We start from the raw sequence: 23,080 nt of genomic DNA, 5'->3' as shown, positions 1-23,080 counted from the left end.
TAAATTGATACAAAATAACTGTGCATTTAAAAAGGTGAGAGGCACCTTCCGATATCACATAGTCATCGAAAAATGGTGAACACTTAAAATAAGTATTAAATGGAAGTAAATTGGAAAGTTTTATTTATAAAAAAAAAATTAAACTACATGCTCTATGTGAATCATGAAAATGTAATTTTCACTTTAGTGTCCCTTTAAGACACATTTCATTTTAACTTTGATATCCCTTTAATTTGCTAAATATTTCTTTAGAGATATAACATAAAATGGATTTCCTTTTTCAATGCATGATCAATTGTGCAAAAAGACAAATTCCTAGCCTGTGGAAGAAAACACAAGTGCCGACCTTTTCACAATGGGTTTGTTAAGTTGATCATGTATTATCAATATAAAAAAATACGTTATAGTTTTGCAGGGAAACAAGATTTTCTTAATATTAACTTTATTTGGGAACAAAAAACAATCACGTATTAGAGTTAAAGGGACAGTCAAGTCAAAATTAAACTTTCATGGATGAGATAGGGCATGCAAATTTAATCATCTTTCCAATGTACTTTTATCATCAAATTTGCTTTGTTATCTTGATATTCTTTGTTGAAAGCTAAACCTAGGTAGGCTCATATGCTCATTTCCAAGCATTTTGACAGTTTATTCACAGCAAGACAGTGCTAGTGTGCCATATAGACAGCATTGTGCTCACCCCTGTGGTGTTATTTATGAGTCAGCACTGATTGGCTAAAATGCAAGTCTGTCAAAAGAACTGAAATAAGGGGGCAGTTTGCAGAGGATTAGATACGATACAAGGTAATCACAGAGTGACGTGTATTAATATATGCAAAAGCCAAAACTAGGTAACTTTCTCTACGTAAATACACATATTGTTTATATCTTATAGGAGATGGTAGTAAGTTATTGCCTTTTTTCTTATTATTCTATTAATTCTTTCTTAACCTTTCAGCAGTGCTCCTTTTGAATAAGTTTACATATGAAACTAAAACCATAGAGACTAAGCTGTGTGTATATTTATACTGCTGACAACGTAGGCTTTGTTGTTATTCCTTTTGAAAATTCTTAATAAAGATATATAAAAAAGGATAATAAAATAAAATGGATTTGGAAGACTGAGATATTGATTTGATTTGTCTACATTGAAATAACTACAGCTGGGACCTTTTTTCCCCTACATGAAAATGACCTGTGAATGCACATCAGTTTAGTTTTCATTGGAGTAGAACTTTGGACTTCTATATGATTATTTAATATTTGTTTTAACTATGATAGACTACATATAGCTTTCATATAGAACGCTGCAAAACATACTAGCAACTTACCATCACAAGGAGTGTCTGGAGGTCTTCTGATCCTGCATGCTCACTAAGGATTTTGTCGAGAATCTCAACATACCAAGATCCAGTTACCTTATGTCTCCAGGACACATAACCTAATTGGGGAAAAAAGGAGAAAGGTGAGGATACTGGTCTGCCTTCTATTCCCTATAGAAGATATTATGGTTAGGAGATACACCTACTAGGTTTAGTTATTGTGCAGTCTAAAAGGCTAATTTTATTGCAAGCAGCTGTGAATTCAAAAGAAACCTCTTATGATGAGCTGTGTCCCAAGATTCAGCCCTTATTTATCTATAAGATACTGTGATGCTGCTTTTTATTCCAATTGAATTACATCACAATGAATAAAACAATATATGAGATGTTGCAAATAAAATAAAATGAAAATTGCAGTTATACAGACCTGGGAAAGTTGAATAGGAAACCAGAACATCACCAGCAGTTGGGAGACTTGCGACAGCGTCAGTTTCATCATCTGTATCCTTGTCTGCCCTGACTGGGGTTGCATCAGATTGAATGGAGTCCGAGGACTCACTCGATGGTGGCCCCTCTGCATCTACTTCAAAGCCTCTGTCTTTCTGGTCTACAAATAAAATAATTTCATTGTTAAGTCGAACCACAGTTGTTTTTTGGGGTTTAAACCCAGTATTTATGATGTTTCAAATATTAATTTACCAATGAGAGTCGTGGTAGCCATTTATATTTACTTTTAATGGGGCCATAAACTTATAAATATGAAACATCACTATTTACAAATGTTAAAGGGACAGTCTACACCAGAATTTTTATTGTTTTAAAAGATAATCACTTTATTACCCATTACCCAGTTTTGCATAATTAACACAGTTATATTAATATACTTTTTACCTTTGTGATTATCTTGTATCTAAGCCTCTGCAAACTGCCCCTTTATTTCAGTTAATTTGACAGACTTGCAGTTTAGCCAATCAGTGCCTGCTCCCAGATAACTTCACGTGCAGGAGCACAGTGTTATTTATATGAAATACATGAACTAACACCCTCTAGTGGTGAAAAACTGTTAAAATGCATTGTGAAAAGAGGTGGCCTTCAAGGTCTAAGAAATTAGCATATGAACCTCCTAGGTTAAGCTTTCAACTAAGAATACCAAGAGAACAAAGCAAAATTGGTGATAAAAGTAAATTGGAAAATTGTTTAAAATTACATGCTCTATCTGAATCATGAAAGTTTATTTTGGCCTAGACTGTCCCTTTAAAACATTTTTCGCATAAAATGGATAATGTGAAATATGTTAATTATTTTTATAATGAAGTTAAAGGGAAGCCTATACAGCCTAATGGAGTTGACCACAACCCTTTAGAATTTTTTACCTACAGATTTTTTAACAAAATTCACCATAAAAGTCTAGGGGATTATTGTAGATAAATCCCGATATGCTTTTTTAAAAGGATTTTGATTTATAGTTAAAGTGATGGTAAATTATACTTATCAGGGATGTGTTACTTGATGTTGCATAGCATGCCCATAAAATCTGCTAAAACAGATTTAAAAACGTTTTTAAATCTATCAAAACCACATGACACTGGGTTGTTTAATACTGTTGTTATGACTACCACTTGGCATTTTTTCTGCTCTAATTAGGGGTGGGGCTTGTGTTTTATTGGATATGTGTGTTATAAAAGTTTGTTAGACACTGTTTTTCACTGTCTGAGGAAGGGGATACGGTCCCTGAAACGTCACATTAAAAGACACATTTGTGGGGGCGTGTCCAAGCAGCAGACATGGAGGGACGCACTTCAAGGAAGCTCCTCAATTAATTTAATTCTCTCACTACCTATCTTCTTCATTATGCCCCATCTAGCTACATAAACTACGACAGTCATCTAGAAGAAGTCACGGAGCTTACAAAACTTAATATTGCTCTGTTCCTACAAGCAGAACACCTATTTTGACCTAGCAGAGAAAATTTGCGGCCTAATACTACCGGCTCGGCATACCCCACTGGCCAGTCCACGGATTCCCTAAACTCGTCTAGTTTTGTGTCACTGCTTAACCCTACCTGAATGCTCAGCTCAAATATGGCAGAGGCCCTCTATTTTCAGATCCAATCTTTATTTAAAGACTTGGAATTACAGGCCATTCAATATTTTTGCGACTCCGGCTACGTCATAGACCCGCCACAAGACAAAGGAGAGCTTTACCCGTCAAATGGAGCTGAAATATGGGATACCGAGACACAACATGAGGAACCCGGATCAAATTTACTACCCCTCTTCCCTAAGCCTCCAGATGTTACGATACCCCCACAGCTACCGGAGAGGCAGGGGTCTACTTTATCGATGGCAGCTCCTGAAAGCATGCGGAGCAGAGCCGGGACGCACATCTCTCGTCAAGCCGTCAGCTTACCCGATCCCGGTAAGACCGCAGAGACATTGACAAGTAGAAAGCTTTTCACGGTCTCACCCACTTCTTGCTGGGGGACGGACTTCAGCAGCGGAGCGCAGTATAATGGAACACCGGGTAAACACCAAGGTCCCCTACTCCACATCAGCTGCCTGGTTGTACAGATCAATGCACCATACGAGACTCTCATCCCCTCTAGCCATACTCCACATAACATCGCTGATGGAGGGTTTATGCCCGACGCATCTTGGCCCATTTGGGACTGGCCATTGAAACACCTGCTTCTTGCATTTGTACCCACACAGATACAGAGAGGTGTTGGGTAATTTGACGACTTTACAGGCTATGCTGAGCAGGGTACCTGCTTACCTTATGAATACTGTTGGGTACTAGCTATAAGTTTTGAAGTTCACTAAATACTAGTATATGTTTAAGATTAAGATGTCTGTTTATGTATATTTCCTATGGCTCTCTAGGCAGCGTCATAATTTAAATCAGAAGCTAGGTGGTAAGCTCCCTGACCTTATATACAGTTCAATATATACTGAAACTTATAGTTTTCTTTAATATCTCATTTGAGGGCTTAACCTGGTATATTTCATCTCTAATTAATATACCTCCCCTATGTCTGTATAGTCTATGGAATATATAAGTTCCCAAATGTTTAACGCTCTAGTGTTCACTACTATACTCCCCTATCCTCAGAACAAGATCTATGTTGGGTTTTAGCTTTGTAACCTTCAAAATTACATTTAGTTTTATATCCCTAATATAGATTATCTAGAATATTACCCACAGAATCTTCTTACTACTAGATTTCAGCTATCATATCGCCTACTGATAAAGATATGATAATTAGCCCCAGTTCCTGCTTACTCCATGGTAGCTAGTAAACTTAACTCTCGCTTGGCACTACTGTGTCATACAACTAATAAGGCTAAACTATAAAAACAGCTCCTTGCAGGCTCCCTCCCAGAGCAATTCTTATTACAGCTGTTTATTAGGGGATCCTTGATGCGCTACTCCACATTTTACCTTTGACTAACTAGTATAGACCTTTTTGGACCGTATATACAGACCTCCCAGGCACCTGCTAGGGACCTCTAAGTGCTATGATAATCTACCCGGGAGGCCAGTGAGTATATGTGTATATATATCCATGTACTCTTTGGGAAGACCTACTATACTATTGTAGGTTGGTATAGTTTGACATTACTCAACCAGAGTCTGTTATAGATTATTAACTTGTCTTATACTGTTTTATTAGTCTCCCATACAATTTACACCTGTTATTCATCGTAATATGAGTATGTATATCCTTTAATACTAGATAGATATGGTGTTCTTATTCCCGAATTGTATAACTCGCTAAGATTTACTGTACGTCTGATATTTATAATTTATTATGAAGGCTATAAAGTATGTTATTGTTGTATCTTCCTACACAAAGCGCTCAGAAGACTACGGACGCCCCCAGCTCCAGTACATATTTGTCTCTCCCTATTATATAGCATTTTCCTATTGAACTTTTATGAGTAGTCCTCAGGGTACTGGATGGCAAGAGATTATCGACAGCGCCTATTTTCTCACAATAGAACCTTACCTCAATTTTTACTAAACCATTACAATTCAATGCCAGTGTTCATTTTGCACATTTAAGTTAACTTTTACAAAGCCCAAGTTGTTTATAAAACCTGACCCAGCATGGATCACCATATTCCTTAGAATTTCTTTGTTATGGAATCAGTAGGACACGCCCCCCCTTTCCCCTTTATTATACAAGTGGCTCTTGCCCACTGCACCCCTCCCCCTAATATTCTATATAACAATAGCTCAAAGCTCCTGCTATTTGAAATTATAATCACGACACATTTGGCCAAGAGTGACCAACTTAGCAGTTGCTTCGCACTTATATACTAAAGTAAAACGAGGTTCCATTTCTATTAGTTCAGTTCGTTTGTTACCCTTACTTATACTTCAGATATCCATTGTCATAAAGAATGTCTGGTTTTGCACTTTTCATACACGGGTAATTACTTTTGTTTTACTGCTCTCCATGTCCGTGAGACCCATATAATCTCTGAACCTTATGTCTACAATTACATACTAAGTACTTACTACTCAGCTTAGAACTCTTTAGGTCTCCTATCCCATGGTCAACTATATTATTATTAGCAGAATGTGCATGTTCCTGTGAGCATCAATATTTGTATTTGAGAAGTCAATGTGCATTTCTTTATTTCATGTCTGACAAACTCTGTTCTTCCTTTAATATTGTATCACATAATAACCTCAATAAAAAATTGTTTTAAAAAAAAAAAAAAAGTTTAAAAAAAAAAAAAGACACATTTGTTTAAAAAGACCAGTGAGTGCATTCCATTGCTTATAAGTATTGATTCCCTGTTTGCACCCTGGCAGCTGGATTTGAAGTGAGAGTGCTCTTCATCTGTTATCATTTATTCATTGGCTGTAGCACCTACCTTTGGAATACACCTCTTCCTAGGAAACCAATCTTAACTACCCTCCTTGTGCACAATCACGCATACTGGGTCACTTGTGCACCTCCACCGCTGTCCTGTTTTGTGTTTGTGTACCGTTTGCTGTAACTGCTGTACAACATGGAACCTGATATTGAGGACACTGAACTTTTCACCCTGACTGAAGGAGATGCTGCCAGGATTTTATTCTCTGCTGAAGAGGAAATGACCAGCATAGAATCTGCTAACTCTTTTTCTGGCTCTTCTAAAACTCTGCAAAAAAGAAACAGATCTAAAATTGCATGGCCTCTATTTATCAGATTATTAGAGGAGAAAAGTTATCCCCAGGGGTTTTCGGATAAGGAATTTACCGACCATCGGGCGCACCAACCCTGAATACTGTAGAAAAAGGTGCGCCATCCTAAATAAATGTAGCTTGGCTCTGATACTACTGGTTACAGATGACGTTAGAGCACTGTTGGAAAAGATCAAAGGTGAAATTAAGGTTTTTGAAGAAAAGAAATTAGAGGTCATGATTAGTGACACTTCTGAACCCTGGCTGGACAAATTGAATTTACAGCTCAAACAGTACAAGGATGAGCTTATTCAATTTAAGAACCGTAAACTTAACATCGTTTGCGATGATCATAAAGAGAAGTTGGTATATAGGTGGCTCACCGGTGGCGAACACAGGAGAAACTATGGGCCTAGGAGACAGAGACGCCAACGGCAGTACACCAAGAAATCACTGCAGACCGTTGACAGCAGCTCTGGATCAGAATCTGATAATCCACAGGCCAGTGAGGGAACATGTAATTACCCTTCTGGCGAACATCAACAGGTTTTTCACGGGGTTACTACCCGATCCGGTCAAAGACCAAGAGGAAGAGGCCACATCCGCGGAGAAGCGGCTGGCATGACAAAACCCCCTTTACCTCCCAGGTGACTCGACCCATTACTGATAATCCAGGTCTGGTCTTGAACATCAGCGACCGGGTCCTTACAGAGCCTGAAATCAGCTTGCTCAACAAAGGCTTGAATTTTGTACCGACACAGAAGGTAGACCCGTTTGACACTTACATTGATTGTCAGAAATTTCAGAGACTGTTACGACTAAAAGATCACTTTAAAGATACGGATCATATACATATATATAGTTCTTTTGATCCCCACAGTTCTAATCCGAGCATTAAAACCTACATGCGGTTGGTCTCGCAGGAACTACAAGAGTCCACCACAACAAGGTTTCAACAAAATCTAACCTCTATGGAGAGGGATGCTATTAGATCATTGGCCAATGACCCGGACATCATTATACGGACTGCGGATAAGGGGGGTGCTGTCGTGGTACAGAATTACTGAGATTACAAACAGGAGATCATGTGCCAATTACAAGACACTAGAACATACCAGAAATTAAGTGGTGACCCTACACAGATGTTTTCAAAATTAATCAACACAGCCATTGATAAGGGCTTCAACAATGGATGGCTGGACAGTGAAACAGCAGCATTCCAAACCGTCACTCACCCCATTTGCCCGATACTATACACACTTCCGAAGGTGCTCAAAAACGTGGAACGGCCCCCGGAACATCCTATCGTCTCCCCTAGGGGTTCCTGCACTTCCAAATTAGCCATATTCATGGCTCATTATTTGCAACCATGTGTGAGGCAAATGACATCCTATCTGAGGGACTCAACACACTTACTTGATCTTCTCAAAATCAGTGATGATTGAAGACGAGTGGATACTTGTCATTGCTGATGTGACAAGTCTATACACCATCATACCCCGTGAGGATGCGAAAGCCTGTGTTTGGGATACAATGAATAAATACCATTTGTTGGTCCCTCCGTGGATTTCCTTTTGGATTTCTTGGATATGAGCCTTACTTTGAATTACTTTCGATTCGAAAAATCATTCTACCAACAGATTACAGGCACAGCGATGGGGTCGAATGTGGCCCCATCGCTAGCCAATCTCTACATGGAGTGGTAGGAGTGTACAGTGATGGATATCTACCATAAGAAAGAGGTGGCGTTTTATTGAAGGTATATTGACGACCTTTTCATGATCTGGACAGGATCTGAATCTGAACTTAAAACGTGGTTTGAAACTCTCAACCAACTGGATTGCCCGGTCAAGTTCAAGATTAACCATCACCTCGAATCGATATATTTCCTGGACCTATGAATTTTCAAGGTCGGGGAGAAACTAGGCACCACTATGTTTCAGAAGCCAACTGACCGCAACACATTACTGCATGCCACCAGCTGCCACCCGGGAGCCTTACTTATAAGCAATCCCACAAGCACAACTTACCAGGGTCATTAGAGCAAACAGTAACATTGATAACCAAGTTCAACAACTTGAGAACACGAGTAATACATTTCGTGACAGGGGATATCAGCCTAAAATCATCAGCCAGGCAAGAGCAAACTGCATGGATGTCAGAACCCCACAGAGGGTGGACGAGTTGAGTAACCCACGTATGACCTTCACCACTAAATATGCTCCAGACTCACGACTGGTTGGAAAAAGTCTACGCCAACACTGGCACATTGTCCAAGGGGATCCTAATTTACCATTATCGAAATGGGCCCCTCCTCGTGTTGGATATAAAAGGAACACTAATCTACGGGACCTAATTATGAAGACTGATCCAGTCCACTGTTATCAAGACACGACTTGGCTACAACCCAAGAAGATGGGATGCTACCGATGTTTGGGATGCACTAAGTGCAGTTCCAAGCTCCCTGGGGCTACATTTAGCCACCCACATAAAAAAAGGAAGTATACCATCAGCCACCGGCTGTCCTGTACCACGACATTCTGGTCTATCTACTCAGCTGCGCCAAATTTTACGTAGGCAAAACGACCGACGATGCCTGCACTAGAATGGCCAATCACAGATCATCGATCAGGGCTGCAATCAAGAATAAAAAGAGCGACCAACCCGTGGCAAGACATTTCTTGGAAGCTGGTCACAATTCCACTGATCTCCGTTTTGTTTTGATTGACCATGTTCCTCCACTAAGATGGGGAGGTGATCGGAATAAGATTCTTCTTCAAATCGTTAGTGTTGTCTCCCTCCCCTTTGTGTTTTTGCCTCCCCATTTTGTCCTGATGTTTGTTTGTGACATTTCGTTTTCCCGTTTTCTTTTTTCTTTTTTTTTCTTCTTGCTACATCCCTCCCACGTCTTTTTCTCACCTTTGCCTTCACATTTTCTTAACCATTGTCATTATTCATTATCTCTATTTTCCATGTATCCACATGTCTATCGCTATTCATGTATCCACATGTCCATTGCTATTCTATTTTTACCCATTCAATCTCATTATATTCTATTTGCACTAGTAGTATCATTTATGTGCTTATTTTTATTCTTTTATTTCTCTGCTTATTTCATGCTTGTAATTTCCTTTATTTCTAATTTTTGCTCATTTTTGCTAGTTTTTTCCTATTTTTCCCTCTTATTTATTATTCTTTCATTGTTTCATATTGTGCTGTGGGGTATGTGCCTTTTACTTCTATCCTGCACTGACAGTGCACGCCGGAACGAGTGGATCAGCTGGTTTTGTTTGTACAGCTGATAGTCGGCTGTGACGTCACACGCATGCTTGATGCGAAGTGCTCTTTCAGTCAGCGTACCCGATGCCGGATTGCAGCGGTTGTATCCGCGGATATTTCTTAGTATAGTAACTTTTTCTGTCCTCATATTCGTGCTGATATTGATTGGCTATTGTTGATACTTTCGTGCATACGTTATACAGCTCCTGATAACGACACATGGCTAACGTACATATGTTGCTGCAAACGATACATTTGTGTTTACATGTTTCAATGTTCTCTGATCAGCCAGTTTGTATATAATAACACATGGCTAACGTACATATGCTGCTGCAAATGGTACATTTGTGTTTACATGTTTTAATGTTTTTTGATTAGTCTGTTTGTATATATGTGTTGCTTTAGGCACTATTATATGATAATCTATGTGCACTATCACTACAATGCTTATGTCATTTGACACTGTTTCCTCAGTGGTGTATTGAGGATCTAAGTATACCATTCAGCAACACGTTTTTAAATCTATGAAAACCACATGACACTGGGTTGTTTAATACTGTTGTTATGACTACCACTTGGCGTTTTTTTCTGCTCTTATTAGGGGTGGGGCTTGTGTTTTATTGGATATGTGTGTTATAAAAGTTTGTTAGACACTGTGTTTCACTGTCCGAGGAAGGGGATACGGTCCCCGAAACGTCACATTAAAAAACATGTTTGTTTAAAAAGACCAGTGAGTGCATTCCATTGCTTATAAGTATTGATTCCCTGTTTGCACCCTGGCAGCTGGATTTGAAGTGAGAGTGCTCTTCATCTGTCATTTATTCATTGGCTGTAGCACCTACCTTTGGAATACACCTCTTCCTAGGAAACCAATCTTAACTACCCTCCTTGTGCACAATCACGCATACTGGGTCACTTGTGCACCTCCACCGCTGTCCTGTTTTGTGTGTGTATATATATATATATATATATATATGATACACACATTTCATTAGGCGCCCGAACAGATCCCTGTTCGGGTGCCTAATGAAATGTTGAGTGTATCATAACGATCTAACCGTGTTGAGAAAATAAGTACTGCTGCTTGATACTAACGCTGGTTATGCTTTATTGAGATTCTAACTTGCTTCACTACAACTACGCCTATTAATATCGTCATTGCATGAAGCCTATACATGATTGTGTTATAATATCTCAGAGCTACTAAAAGAAACACTACGCTGCATGTGTACTAACATCGTCTGAACACGCAATATAATTAAAAGCCTCTCTACTTGCTATAACTTTCCATTTGCTGGCTTTGAATGTATGGCTGGAAACAGAATCAGCGTTATATGACACATACTGTCGAATAGAAAATGTTGTTTCATTGGAAATATGAATTAAGCTACTAAATAACGTTGTTATCATTGTGCATATATAGAGAGCCATTCCTTTGACCACTTAGATCCCTTACTTAAAAAAAAAAAAATTCTTTCTGTACTGCCCAGGATTGTATTCTCCTCGATTGGAGTACTGTGAGCAGTTGGATGTAGTGTGTCAAAATTGAGGCTTTCCCTGTAATAAGATATATATCAAAATGTTTGCTATATTTTTGTGACTTCATTATATAATTGTGTCCTGCTCCTGTCCTAAGTACCTTCATAGGTCTCTTAGATCTCAGTATTAAAACCTGCCCATTATACCTCTTTGGAAGGGGTTCTGTGCGCAGCAGGGTGTAGAGGCTTTATACAGGTACTTCCAACAGAACAAATTTGGCAGTAATTGGTGTAACATTATTTGGATGTGTACCCCTGACCGGTCAGGTTCTATATACTAACTCTAATGTTTTCGTAGAAAGCATATTTATTTCTCATCTGTATCAAATGGTACATTGCTATTAATGAAACATAGTGTTATGTGTTTTGTTTCTTGGGTGATGGTGTTCGCTCAGTGGGAGGAGCTCCCTTTCCACTATTAAATAAATTCCACTTTTTTGAAATTCATTGATCGTTTGAGCTTATTTTACAAAAGAGTGCTGAAATCCCTGTCTTTTTTACTAGGATTACATTCCTGGTCACTTCTTTCTTTTATATATATATATATATATATAGGTCAAAAGGTGCAGAGAAGGCGCTCTGTGTAAAGGGAGAGTAGTAATCGAAGTGCTATAAAAAGCACTAAACCATATGAAAAATGAAGACGAATTCCAGGCGACAAAATAAAAAAGTAAAGAACAACTTTATTCCATAACGTTTAAAAAAGGACAAAACCAGGATGTCCTGTACAGAGCCAGCAAATGCTCTACCAACCAGGCAAGTGAGCAGATCCACATGCAGACATGTTTCGTGCACAGCAGTGATATATACACACATACACACATATATACACCCAGTTTTATACTGCCAGGTTCCCAGTATAACTACAATCGCAGGCCGCTGCTTTTAAGTAAATAACTTTTTATTCAAACACATAAAAACTTTTAAAATGCCACAAATATCACTACACATATACAGTCATTCTGGTATCTGTCCACATGTAGTATTTTAGTGGGAGTGGTATCACGACCCCTTCTGGGATGGTAGTAGGTAGCTTGCCAAATGACTATGCTAACCAAAGCCAAGTACGTAATCACCACTCAATACCTGTCCTGGTGACTTCCTTTGTGAAAGCGTAGTAGTGGTGCTTGCTGGAGTTCCAAGTTCCGACTTACGTTTCACTATAAACAAACGGCTTTTTCAAGGAAGTGCAATGATGGGCGTCCTCTTTCCTAGTGATGATATAGGGTAAGCAATCCTCCTATTGGTCATGTCCGCTGATGTCATTGATTAATACTTAAACGTTCGTCCTCCATCATTGAAGAGGGCAAAGATGTTAAACACTCGTTATCCTTATATGGGGAATCCATTTTGGAAAAGGGCTAATCATCATATAATTTTTTTGTCCTTAATGCATATGTATATCTGATTCCATATTTAGTAAGGAAAGAATATTAAAAACGGGAAAAATATGTTCTCATTTATAGCAAAAAATGATATAGTACTCCTCTATACTTTGTTCTTAAATAAAACCACCAAAGTTAACAAGCCCTAAGGGTAACAATTACTCTAACTGTCCCGTCAATACTAATGGTTTTACAGTTAGATCTATAACTACCTATCCCTAAATATATATATATCTCCATAAGAGGGAAGCATTCTGGATTTTTACATTGGACATGCGTATACCAAAGGGTTACAACTCTGTTTTTGATATTATCAACGATTGGGACTAGATCTAATGCTCTATTTCCATTTTTAGTTGGTTACTATAAAGGAAACCCTTCTCCAAAATTATTCAGAATGTACAATATTTGTAATTATCCAGTCTATACATCGAGTGTAGAGTTTTGATAGCTCACACTAGGGCCATAATCTGTACTAGAAATGTATTTATTTTCTTATTTCTGTTCCATGTAATATGTCTCAAGCTACTATTCTTGTCCCATAAGATATTAGCAGATATTGTTCTTTTAAATGTTGTCTGATTTTGCTAGTCAAACTAGCTATAAGGCAGTTCAAATGTAACAATATTGTAATTTCAAGTGTATCTATTAGTGAATACTGAATGTCAAACATGGTCTCATTTTGGCAATATTGTTTTAAGCATAGTTCAACATTTATTATTAGTTGTAGCAAGTTTATTTTCTGAACTATAGTCTCCTGTGGTTCATATATATATATATATATATATATATATATATATATATATATATATATATATATACCCAATATTAAAGGATAAAAGGTCAAAAAGACACACTAATAATCCTAAGACAATTGTATAAATATTAATGCAATAGCAGTTCTAAAAATAAATATATATTTATTTTTAGCACCGCTATTGCATTACTATTTATACAATTGTCTTAGGATTAGTGTGTCTTTTTGACCTTTTATCCTTTAATATTGGGCAAAAATCTGTTGTGCGTTAACAGGAATAATATTGGTTGCTATGTATTAAATTATATATTTTGTAACTATGCTCATTAACTAAGATTCTACTATGTATTTAACATGTATTGTATTAGACGCTTAACATGTGACTTTAATGCACTACCAATAAAAATGAAGGCTTTCGTTTAAATCGCACTGTTTTTTTTAAAGGGACATAATACTCATATGCTAAATCACTTGAAACTTATGCAGTATAACTGTAAAAAGCTGACAGAAAAATATCACCTGAACATTTCTATGTAAAAAAGGAAGATATTTTACCTCACAATTTCCTCAGCTCAGCAGAGTAAGTTCTGTGTAAAAAGTTATACTCAGCTGCCGGTTAAAAAATTTTTTTTTAAAAATGAAGAAATGAACAGCAGTCAATTAGCATCAACAGTGCTGAGGTCATGAACTCTTTTACTGTGATCTCATGAGATTTCAATGTAAACTTCCTTACACTGAATAGGGAAATAACATGAGCGTGCACGAGGCTCATCCCTTCGGCTGTCCCGGGACAGACATACTGCTTAGAAGTCCTTTACAATGGGATGTGGCTACTGAGAAACTTTTGAGGTAAAATATCTTTCTTTTTTACATAGAGATGTTCAGGTGATATTTTCTAGTCAGCTTTTTACAGCTATGCTGCATCAGTTTCAAGTGTTTAAACATTTGGGTATTATGGCCCTTTAAGTAAGGTCATGTCTATGATTAAGGCATAACACGCCAAAACATGTTAGACCCACCTATCTGACTTTTTAAATTGTTAAAATAAAGCTTCATTTTAAACTAGTTAAACACACATACTGGTGTTCAAAAGGTTGGGGTCACTTCCTTATTCTCCATCAAAAAACAATAAATGAGTTTGGATAGGAAATATAGTCATTGACAAGATTAGAAGTAATGAATTTTAAGTGAAATATTTGTGTCTATCAAACTTTGGTTTCGTCAAAGAATCCTCCATGTGCAGCAATTACAGCCTTGCAGACCTTTGGTATTCTAGCTGTCAATTTGTTGAGGTAATCTGAAGAGATTTCCCCCCATGATTCGTGAAGCACCTCCGATAAGTTGGATTGGCTTGATGGGCACTTCTTACGTATCATATGGTCAAGCTGCTCCCACAATAGCTGTGCTGGCCACTCCATTAAAGACAGAATGTCAGCTGACTGCTTCTTCCCTAAATAGTTCTTGCAGTTTGGAGCTGTACTTTGGGTCATTGTCCTGTTGTAGAAGGAAATTGGCTCCAATCAAGCGTCATCCATAGGGTATAGCATGGTGTTGCAAAATGGAGTGATAGTCTTCCTTCTTCAAGGTCCTTTTTACACTGTATAAATCTTCCACTTTACCCCCATCAAAGCACCCCCAGACCATTACATTGCCACTACCATACCAGATAGCTTCAAGCATTCCTCCAGCATCTTTTCATTTGGGCTGCATCTCATGAATGTTCTTCTTGCGAGACGAACACCTCAAACTTAGAATTGTCTATAACAGTTGTTTCCCCCCCCCCCCCCCCATCTTCGTCTGTCCAGTGTCTGTTATTTTGCACATCTTAAGTTTTCTTTTTATTAGCCAGTCTGAGATTTGGCTTTTTCTTTGCAGCATCCCAGAGTCGCCTCTTCAGCGTTGACTGGTGTTTTGCAAGTACTATTTATTGAAGCTGCCAGTTTAGGACCTGTGAGGCATCTATTTCTCAAACTAGAAAAGCTAATTCTACGCTATTCAGTGACCCAAACTTTTAAACACTAGCGTATATATATAATTTTTATTCTAACCGTATTACTGGGCATCATATCCACTGCCCCTTTAATTTCACATTCTGTAGTGTCACTACAATATACTTATTACAGCTAGTTTTAGTCAGCCTCATAGCCAGATTCAACCTCACTTCCCATTGACCTTGTCGGCTTTCCTTGCCTCGTTCAGTTACAAAGTCATTGTCCATTCACAGTGGTGGAACGCAGGAGTCCCCTGGCCCAACCATTTGCTGCTACCCCTGCCAAAGTGTACGGACCGGACAAGAACAAAAAGAGGGGGCCAAGTCCCCCCCACCCCACATAAGAGGCTCAATAACCACCAGTCGGTATAGCAATCTGTAGCTGAAAGCTACAGATTGCGGTGGCGACTAGATCCCTCCTTCTAAAGGACTGTCTTATGTACATGACAGGGAATCCCTTTTGGGCCAATACTGCACATTTGGGCACCAAAGAACATCCAGTCCATTAAAGAATGTGAGCCGCATAGCCAAGACGTTAAATGGATCAGCAGTAAAAACGTCAACACACCAAAAAAAAAGTGAGCAGAGGGGGCGTGGGGGCAGGATGGGTGTATATGAAGAAATCGAAATTATTTACTTAGAGAAATAGAAGGTAAATGATAAAAAAAAAGCTATACACGTATATGGGCAAAGATTTTATATTTAATGCACACATACTAACCCATTACCATCACTTAACAAACCAATGTATAAATACAAAATGTGTTCATTATTTCATTTAGTTCACCTGTCCATTAAAAGCGGATTCTAAAGGAATGAATGAACGAACACATTTTGAATTAGTTCATTTGTTTGTTTAGTTAATTAACACATTTCAGACAAAGTTCAAATTCATTATTTGTTATAGAAAAGAATAGCAAAAAAAAAACATTTTTGTGAATGTCTATTAACGATTAAGTACATTCTTAAGACATAGACTAAGATTACAAATTTATGAGCATGTAAATTATTCAAGGCTGAAGAACTGTTTTATCATTGTCTTACAGCAAGTGCCTTTTTAAGGTTTTTTAATAAAAATATAACATCCTTGATATAATTACATTTCATATAAAATATGACTAAGGATGGTTTATTTGCCAAATAAAGAAATCTAAATAGCTAATGTCTCAGTTGTTGTACATATATAACATTCTCTAGATATAAAATACCATGATGTAAAAATCGATTTTACTTTATGATTTACCTCCCCCGCAAGCCTGGATGAAGAATAGTTTTGGTTTTCCCCGCAAGCTGGGACTGTTAGAGCCATTGAAATAGTTCACAATTCTTTCCACTGGGATGCGAACTCCATCTGTCCCATAAACACCTCCAGGAAACTGAACATGTCGAGTCTAATAATGGAAAAATTGAATTAGCATTATTTATATAAACCCACACATGTATATGTGTGTGTATGTATATATATATATATATATATATATATATATATATATATATATATATATATATATATATATATATATATATATATATATACACAAAATATATATAAATATGTACAAAAACCTAAAAGGAAAAAGTCATAGTTAAAAGTTACTGCAAGTAACTAAAGAGTCTTAAAATTCAAATAAAGGGACAATGGAGTAGTTCATATAGATCCCAAAAACTTCTTCAGACTTCCAATTCCCTAAAGGGACGTTACCCCACAGCGGAGAAAACAAAATCCAAAAAAAAGACAAATAGAAAGAAGTACAGGGGATGTAGAGGAGGAAAACGGATTCGAAACAAACACAACAAAAAAACAAAAAACAAACTGGAACCATTAGACAATAGTGTAAAAATATTCAACCTTTCGGACAAAACTTTCAATGACAATATAATGGGAATCTTGAAAAAGGGTCTCTCATTTGCCCCTACCAAGGGACCAAACACTTTCACTTTGTTCATTGATCTACATAAATTTATCCGTAAGCTTACTCTGAGTAGACATTTTGAGAAAAATAAAGTTGAAAATCAAAATGACACACATAACATGAATCGTACTGCTCTTACAGAAGCAGATATGGAGACAGTAGAACTACTGGCGAATTTAAATAATTCAGCCGGGGGAGAATACATAAATATGGAAGAACAACATGATGAGAAATTGATAATGAATAAAAATTCTAATTTTCGGCCAACATCATTGTTCTATCCTATACACTCTAAAGGAAACTGTATCCCAGTGTTTGAAAGCCTAGTCACTCAGGATTTCTATGAGTATTGTAAGAACTATAAAATCAAGAAGGACAACACAAGTACTAAGGACAAATTAGAAATAAAAAAACTTAAAGAAGATTTGGACATTGTCATTAGGGAAGCGGACAAGGGTGGGGGAGTTGTAATACAAAATAGGGTAGATTACATTGAGGAAGCCAAAAGACTCCTTAATGATTCATCTACCTATAAAAAACTCCCACATAACCCTACTAACATTTTTGTCAGAAAATATAATGACCTATTGGACACCGCTAAATTTCATGGAGTTCTAAATGAGGATGAATTCAAATTTTTGACTAATAATGATCCGGTGGTAGCAGTTTTCTACCACCTTCCTAAAATACATAAGAGCGACATTAATCCACCAGGTAGACCCATAGTCGCGGGGATTAATTCTTTGACATCCTCACTATCAGAATATGTTGATCATTTCCTACAGCCCCTGGTACCGTCTATGAAATCTTACATTAGAGATACCCCTGATACCATTAGTAAATTGACTGGAATTGAATGGAAGAAAGATTATATATGGGTTACGGTTGATGTGACGGCCCTTTACACAAATATTCCCCATATTTTGGGCATACAATCGATTGAATATTGGTTAAAAAAGTTAACTAACCTCCCAGATAAAAATCAAATGTTTATTGTTGAATCAATAAAATTTATTTTGGAACAAAACTATTTCATGTTTGAAAATGAATACTATATACAGGTTAGCGGTACAGCTATGGGGACTAAATTTGCCCCCAGCTACGCTAACCTGTATATGGGTCTATGGGAAGAGAGATGTATCTGGAACAACAACAACCCCTTTAGGGACAACATAGTAACTTGGTCCCGTTTTATTGATGACATCATATTTATTTGGAAAGGGGGGGTCGATACTCTATCTGAATTTTTTCTTTTCATAAAAGATAATGATGTTAACCTTAAATTCACAGAAAAGTTCAATAATACTGAAATTGAATTTTTGGATTTGGTTCTGTTCCAAGAAGGAGGAAAAATAGAAACAAAACTATACAGAAAGGATACGGATAGCAATGGTTTTATCCATGCTACAAGCAATCACCACCCTAGTTGGATAAAAAACGTTCCTTATGGCCAATTTCTAAGGATTAAAAGAAATTGTTCCCGTCAAACAGACTTTGAAAAAGAAGCTGTTTCTCTAAAAAAGAAATTTAAAGAGAAAGGATATGGGGAAAGAAATATCGAAGCAGCTTATAATAAAGTAAAAGATCTTAAAAATATGGATTTAACCCCTTAACGACATACGTCGTACAGGGTACGTCTTGCACAAACTGGTCTTTAAAGACCAGCGACGTACCCTGTACGACGTTGGGGTTGAAAGCGGCTGGAAGCGATCCTGATCGCTTCCAGCCGCTTTCCGGTTATTGCAGTGATGCCTCGATATCGAGGCATCACTGCAATAACATTTTCCCCCATCCGATGCAGAGAGAGCCACTCTGTGGCCCTCTCTGCACCGGACATCGGCGGCCGCAATCGTTGGTGGGTGGGAGCCGACGTGGGAGGCGGGTGGGCGGCCATCGATGGATTTTCAAGTGCAGTGGTGGGCGGGATCGTGGGCGGGGTAGTTAGGGGGCGCGCACGGACGCGCGCACGTGCACGGGGGAGGCGGGCGGGCGCGTGCACGGGGAGGGAGCGGGTGGGAACCGTTACACTATGGAACAGTTAGTTAGAGGGAGAGAGGGGGGATAAAAAATTATTAAAAATCATGCATAATCGAAGTGATCTGGGAGGGGGTGGGGGTTTAGTCTTTAGGGGGGGGAAGCTACACTACAGAAAAGTGGGGGGAAAATTTAAAAATATATATTTTTTTGTAAACTGGGTACTGGCAGACAGCTGCCAGTACCCAAGATGGCGCCCAATAATGTAGAGGGGGAGGGTTAGAGAGCTGTTTGGGGGGGGATCAGGCAGGTTTGGGGCTAAGGAGGATCCTACACAGCAGCATATGTAAATATGCTATAAAAAAAAAAAAAAAAAAAAAAAAAAGATACCTTTTATTTTAGTACTGGCAGACTTTCTGCCAGTACTTAAGATGGCGGGGACAATTCTGGGGTGGGGGAGGGAAGAGAGCTGTTTGGGAGGGATCAAGGGGTCTGATGTGTCAGGTGGGAGGCTGATCTCTACACTATAGCTAAAATTAACCCTGCAAGCTCCCTACAAGATCCCTAATTAACCCCTTCACTGCTAGACATAATACACGTGTGATGTGCAGCGGCATTTAGCAGCCTTCTAATTGCCAAAAAGCATCGCCAAAGCCATATATGTCTGCTATTTCTAAACAAAGGGGATCCCAGAGAAGCATTTACTACCATTTGTGCCATAATTGCACAAGATGTTTGTAAATAATTTCAGTGAGAATCCTAAAATTGCGAAAAAATTTAAGTTTTTTTTAAATTTGATCGCATTTGGCGGTGAAATGGTGGCATTAAATATACCAAAATGGGCCTAGATCAATACTTTGGGATGTCTTCTAAAAAAAAATATATACATGTCAAGGGATATTCAGGGATTCCTGACAGATATCAGGGTTCCAATGTAACTAGCGCTCATTTTGAAAAAAAGTGGTTTTGAAATAGCAAAGTGCTACTTGTATTTATTGCCCTATAACTTGCAAAAAAAGCAAAGAACATGTAAACATTGGGTATTTCTAAACTCAGGATAAAATTTAGAAACTACTTAGCATGGTTGTTTTTTGGTGGTTGTAGATGTGTAACAGATTTTGGGGGTCAAAGTTAGAAAAAGTGTGTTTTTTTCCTCATATTTTATAATATTTTTAATAGTAAATTATAAGATATGATGAAAATAATGGTATCCTTAGAAAGTCCATTTAGTGGCGAGAAAAACGGTATATAATATGTGTGGGTACAGTAAATGAGTAAGAGGAAAATTACAGCTAAACACAAACACCGCAGAAATGTAAAAATAGCACTGGTCCTTAAGGGAAAGAAATTGAAAAATGGCCTTGGTCCTTAAGGGGTTAATAAAAAGGTACGAATGCAAAAATTACATCAAATAAAGCTAATGGAGAAACAAAACAAATGAATTTCATTACTACATTTAATGAAGGATCAGTGGGTATTAAAAATATAATTCTTAAACATTGGCATATTCTCCAAAAAGACAAAATCCTAAAGGGAGTTCTAGACAAGAGACCAGGCTTTATCTTTAGAAAGAATCAAAAATTTAAAAAATATTTTGGCACCAAGCCAATTAAAGAAGATCCAATCGAAGAAAACTTGGCTCAATGAGGGGGGCGCGAAGGGGGTCTATAAATGCAACAGATTGAATTGTTGCGCCTGTGAACATGCATATAATGGCAATAGACCGACCAAACAGGTGTTCTCCACAACAAACGGTAAACAATGTGATATACAGACACTATGTAATTGTAAAACGGAATACGTAGTGTACCTGATTCAATGTAGCTGTGACCTCCAGTACATAGGTCGCACGACACGCCCTTTTAAAAAGAGAATGTATGAGCATATAACTAATATTAAAGATGGCCTGAAATCTCATAACCTCTCTGAACACTACAGGGTGGTTCATGAGCAGGACCCCAAATGTCTCAGAGGTACCATTCTGGAATTGGTGAAAACATCCGATAGAGGGGGAGACAGGGAACGCCTCCTCAGGCAGAGAGAGACCTATTGGATTCACCTATTTAATACTATGGTGCCATATGGTCTAAATAAGGATATTGACATTGCTGCCTTCTTGTAGTTTTGGCATCTATAGTTTATTTTTAAATAATATATATATATAAAGTGTATTTTTTTTTTTTTTTATAATATTTTTATTGAAAAAGGAAATCCATGAGGGGTACAGAAAAAAAAAAACAAAGGAGAAGGACATTGGGGTATATTACATCTCAAGTTCACATATTTAGAAGTTGTAGATATACATTTTACATTCGGAGAAAGAAAAAAAGAAAGAAAAAGTTTCCTTCTATGTTATATACCAGCCAGTTAACCACGGGCTTACTCACAGAAATTAAATAAAATCTCAATCCTTCAAATCCCCTACCTTCCTTAGTAACACCAAAACAGTTAATTCCTCCCTACATGAACAACCTTTTATTATATGGTATGGAAACAGCCAACCAAGCAAAACAGGGTGAGGGAGAAAAAAAAAAAAAAAAAGAAAAGAAAAAAAAAAAAAGAGAAAAAAGGACTATAAGTATAGTGTCCTCAGCCTTCTCTTATTCCTAGCTCAGTATACCAAGGGTAGCTCATTTCTAAGTATGGCATTCATTACATACTCTGTAGATCTGAGTGGATAGATAATTTTCTTTTGCATAACCGGTGACTGTGAATATATAAATATTTCCCATTTCTTGAAAAATCTCTCAACTTCATTGCTTTTATCTAATTCTAATAAGCATTGCTCTATAGTCATTTGTTTCATGATCTGATTATTTACTTCAGATATAGCAGGCACTTTTTTCGAAATCCATGTTTTCAGTATTAAGAACCTGGCCACCCCAATAGCTAGTTCAATAAATTCCTTATTATTGATCTTTTCTTTTATATCTGGAGGGAATAGAAAAAATACTAAAGCTCGATAGATCTTAAACTCTTTTTTTAATATTCTCGATAGCCAGAAACTCATTTTATTCCAGTATTGTCTAATTAATGTGCATTCCCAAAAGTAATGCACGATATCAGCCCCCCTGCTACCGCATTTGACACATTTATCTTGCGTTTTGCTATTCCATCTTGCCATGGCAGAAGGGGTAAGATATATTTGATTTAATATATTATTGTGTACTTCTCTAAAATTAGTAGAAATAAAGATCTTATTAGATCTCGTGATACTATTTTGTATATATTCTTCATTGCATTCTGTTAAACCCTTCAAATGCCATTTCTTAACGATCAGTTGCAGATTTGAATTACCCTCCTGTCTTAATGACTCCTTGTACCATTTTTTTATTGAAAAATTCCCACTCTTACATAGATCCAGAAGATAAGTTAGTGACGGCCAGCCCCATTCATTATTTTGATTCTGTAATAATTTGTTGACGAGATCTCTTAATTGTAGATAAGCAAAAAAATCTTTGCTAGGGAGGTCAAATTCACCTCTTAGCTCTTCGAATGTTTTAATCTGTGCTATAACTGAAGTAAAATTAATCATTTGACTAATATTTATTAAGCCCTTTCTTTTCCATCTATGGAATACTGCATATAAAGTATTTTTATTTCCTCCATAGATCCTCCATGTACACCCCTATTAAATATATTTTTTATGCCCCCGCTATTTAGGCATTTTAGCAAGGATTTTTATAAGGAAAAATTCCTTTTTTATTATGTATTTAGATATATATATATATATATATATATTTT

The 23,080-nt window shown here is 37.3% G+C and overlaps 1 protein-coding gene across 1 annotated transcript in view; it reads right to left on the bottom strand.

Annotated features, from left to right (window-relative positions):
• CASP9 (caspase 9) overlaps window positions 1-23,080 on the bottom strand; it is a 42,091-nt gene that overhangs the window by 7,097 nt on the left and 11,914 nt on the right. The window contains exons 6-8 of the mRNA XM_053690334.1: window positions 16,693-16,840; window positions 1,750-1,929; window positions 1,332-1,441 (exon numbers count right to left, since the gene is read on the bottom strand). Coding sequence (XP_053546309.1) covers window positions 1,332-1,441; window positions 1,750-1,929; window positions 16,693-16,840 — 438 coding nt within the window. The remainder of the gene's footprint in view (window positions 1-1,331; window positions 1,442-1,749; window positions 1,930-16,692; window positions 16,841-23,080) is intronic.

Source organism: Bombina bombina, chromosome 8 (assembly GCF_027579735.1).
Source record: "Bombina bombina isolate aBomBom1 chromosome 8, aBomBom1.pri, whole genome shotgun sequence".
In the NCBI taxonomy this organism is placed as follows: domain Eukaryota; kingdom Metazoa; phylum Chordata; class Amphibia; order Anura; family Bombinatoridae; genus Bombina; species Bombina bombina.
Note: the sequence above shows the minus strand (reverse complement) of the source record. Positions and strands in the feature narration are given on the sequence as shown.